Source organism: Saccoglossus kowalevskii, chromosome 15, assembly GCF_978046115.1.
Source record: "Saccoglossus kowalevskii chromosome 15, keSacKowa6.1, whole genome shotgun sequence".
NCBI classification, from domain to species: domain Eukaryota; kingdom Metazoa; phylum Hemichordata; class Enteropneusta; family Harrimaniidae; genus Saccoglossus; species Saccoglossus kowalevskii.
Genome location: NC_140655.1, coordinates 21,751,629 through 21,755,353, shown reverse-complemented (window position 1 = coordinate 21,755,353; position 3,725 = coordinate 21,751,629). Strand labels below are relative to the sequence as shown.

At 38.3% G+C, this 3,725-nt stretch overlaps 1 protein-coding gene across 1 annotated transcript; it reads left to right on the top strand.

Moving 5' to 3' along the window:
• Window positions 1-1,230: 1,230 nt before the first annotated feature.
• LOC100374342 (tripartite motif-containing protein 2-like) lies at window positions 1,231-3,523 on the top strand. The gene has a single exon (XM_002739842.3). The coding sequence runs from the start codon at window positions 1,300-1,302 to the stop codon at window positions 3,502-3,504; it is 2,205 nt and encodes a 734-aa protein (XP_002739888.1). The 5' UTR covers window positions 1,231-1,299; the 3' UTR covers window positions 3,505-3,523.
• The last annotated feature ends 202 nt before the right edge of the window (window positions 3,524-3,725 follow it).

Sequence of the window (3,725 nt, the reverse complement as noted above, 5' to 3'; positions counted from 1 at the left end):
ATTATACATCTTGTCCTTCCAAGGAACATCATGGGAATGCCGAAATCTAAAAAAGTTTATCAGAATCAGCAAATTTCTTTGTGTGGAGTCCGGTCAAACCATTGTGGCAGCCATGTTAAAACTTTTGATTTTATTATTAGAGGACGCTTACGCGCGTAATCGTTCCATATTTGGAATTCGCATTTCCTTATATGGTAGGATGATAATACCCCGTAAAATACCGCATGATTACGGCACGCTGTGACTTATGGCGTTACGGTGACTGATGTATAATAATAGAATGGATAATAACAGAACGTGAAGTAAATTATGGTGTATCCAACTTATTCTGTTTTGAGATCACATTGTTTACTTAATTCCGTGTTTAAAATCTAAGGTTTGATGAATGTATCGTTTTATAAAAATCAGATAAATTTTAATTATTGTAAACCAATTAAAAATAAATTCATATTCACAAATGCGTATACGCCAAGAATCCGGCACCAGCACTTCCAACCCTTTTGCCCCTGTCCAATCATCCACCATCATAACCCAATTATAATTACCATTAACAATTACTATTCAATTACACCGCATCTGCATTTATGGAAGTGTCAAACACGTGCGTTATTGTCAGTCAGAAATTGGTATGCCGTGTGTGAAATTTAGTGGTGTATCTGGAATATATAGTTTATATATTAAAGCTTTATTTGATTTGCAAACCCCAAACCCTAACCAAAGCCCCACCCGTAGCCCCTAGCAACGACACTGACTCGTACAGGTTACTTACGACATGGCCTTTTATGTACATCAATGATCCGTGTTATAGTAGAGCGCTATGCGAAAGTAAAAATAATATCATTTTCCTTAATTTTTACTTATTTAAACAATTGACAATATTTGTGTGGGTTTTTATCAGGAAATGCGTGGAAAACTACTGCTAAATTGAAATTCTATGCATGTATTTTTACCGTTTTTTTTTCTCGAAAAAGAGATTGACTGTAAACCAAAAAAGTTCACATACTGATGACTAATAAATAAAAAATAATCGTTGACTGTTTTTAGCAAGAAATATAGTCACTGCTATATACGCTTAACTGTGCGCACACGTGACTCACGAGTACCGTACTACATTACGTGCAGACACACGTTTGCTGGGTCAATGATCAACTGTGAATGTTGCACCTGCGCATGTCAATAAACCTTTTCCTAGTAAATGGTCATCAGTTAATTCTCAGTATACGTATCACGTGACTAGGCTGGTGACGCACAGTCTCGCAGTGCATTTTTGTCAGTTGATATATCGTGACACGTCCCGCCATGGCTTCGGTAGAATTGAAAATACGTAAAGAAATCGATGACAACTTTCTCGTCTGTACGGTGTGTTCTGAGAGGTACCGTAATGCTAAGATTCTACCATGTCTGCACAGTTTCTGTGAGCACTGTATCGACAAACTTTTACAGAAATCGGGAGGTAAGGGTATACCTTGTCCTGTATGTAGACGAGTTCATGACCTTCCAGAAGGAGCCAGCAGTGTGCAGCCGAACGTTTTTGTAAACGAGTTGGTCGTATTACTTGAAAAACGATACAAAGAGACAAACGACGTTCAGAAATGTGAAGGGTGTCAGCAAGGGTCGGTAACCACATATTGTATTGATTGTGCTGTAGGGCTGTGTGACAATTGTACTTTGCCACATAAACGACTTCCGTTTACTAAATCCCACGATGTGATGACACTCCAAGCGTACGAAGCTACAAAGTCCACTGATATTGCTGGCATAAAAGATCAGCCGCCTGTCATATGCAGCAATCACCATGGCAACCAGCTTAAATTCTATTGTGATACCTGTGACAATCAAATTTGCTCAGAATGTGCAGCGTTAAATCACCGACTACCCGAACACAATTACCGATATCTGAAGGACGCCACCAAGCAATATACCATTTATCTAACCAAGATGGCAGACATACTAGCAGAGAAAGAAAAAGATGCAAAGGAGAGCAAAGAGAAAGTACAGCATGTGACAGAATTGCTAGAAAATCGTTTTAGCGAAGAAGAACATAAACTAAATGCTCACATTGAAAGGGTGGTGGTGGAAATCACTGCTAAAATTCGTGAAAGCGGGGCAGAGTTACTGCAAGAAATGAACAAGGTATTCAGTGAGAGAAAACAGAATTTGCATGCGCAAAGGAAAGAACTGGAAATTGCAGAAAATGATGTGAAACATGCACGTGAATTTGCCACTAACCTAATGAATTATGGGAATGCTACACAACTGATGTCTACAAAGAAGGGGATGACGTCACAGATTAAGAAATTGATAAAACTAGAAACCAAACAAGATCCAACTCAAGATGACTACATCGAGTTTCAAAGATCTGGTGACTTCTGTGAGACCAAAACCCTCGGAGTGATACTTCACAATAAATTTAATTTCGAGATAAAAGATGTTCCAAAGTATGGTAGAATTGGAAGGGAGTTATCCGTAACCTTGGCGGCAAGTGGTGGAACTGTGGTGAACTTTCTGCCTTCAAAACAGTCAATCCAAGTCAAAATGAAAACTCCTTCCGACACGATAGAAGATGTGAAAGTGACTGAAAATAAAGACGGGTCTTGTAGTCTTACATATCAGGCTAATGTAGAAGGGGTGCATGAAATGACAGTTTTAGTTAATAACAAATCGGTGCAGGGTTCACCTGTTAAGATTAATGTAATTCCTAAGAAGGGGTTGATGGGTAATTATGGCAAATACAATAGACCTGACAGTGTCCTGATAACCAGTGATGGGAATGTATTAGTTTGTGATGGTGGAAATAATCGACTTCAATTACTGACCTTGGATGGACAACATAAACGAATGATTCAATTCACTGGTTTCAGGGAACCATTTAATCCACGGTTTGCCGCAGAGTCACGGGATGGTAATTATTTCATAACAGACAGTAACAACAAACAAGTAGTTGTATGTAATAACAATTTTGAACTAATTAGATGTTTTGGCAATACGCAACTGGGACACCCTATTGGTATTAGCATCAGCCCTGTGAATGAAATAGTGTATGTTGTTGATCAACGATCCCACTGTATAAGAGTCTACAGCCAAGATGGGCAATATATTAAGTCATTCGGATCGGAGGGTGTTTGGGATTGTCATTTTCAAAGTCCCTTTGGAATTACTACAGATAGTAAAGGTAATGTCATCGTAGTAGATCAAAGCAACCATCGCATACAAGTGCTGACTGGTGATGGGAAATTTCTATTCAAGTTTGGAAGTTCTGGATATTCTGGTCTAAACTATCCTTTAGGTGTAGCTACTGATACAGATGGATATGTGTATGTAAGTGAAAATGGTAATAATAGGGTTCAGAAGTATGACTGCCATGGTCAATTTGTATGTCGTATTGATAGTCATGTTGATGGGTTGATGACTCCCCGTGGCATCTGTGTCACAAATGATAAACCATTTGGTAAGGTTGTAGTGGCTGATAAGGAAAATAATTGTATTAAAATATTTGCACAATAAGTATGTGCGTAACAATTCACAGTTTTGTGTAATTAACCTGGTATGTGTACGAATCGTAATGATTTCAAGAATTATTCCGAAATTATACCACAGTAGTATACCTACCAAGCCACTTGCCTTTTATATGCTGATGTCATTTGCATTCTGCATAAAATCACCTGTATATTTCATGCAAGTGAGCAATATTCCTGTAAAACATACTACCGCCCCGAGAATACAAC

Coding starts and splice junctions, on each gene's coding strand:
- LOC100374342 (XM_002739842.3), top strand. CDS start 1,300: ATGGCTTCGGTAGAATTGAAAATACGTAAAGAAATCGATGACAACTTT.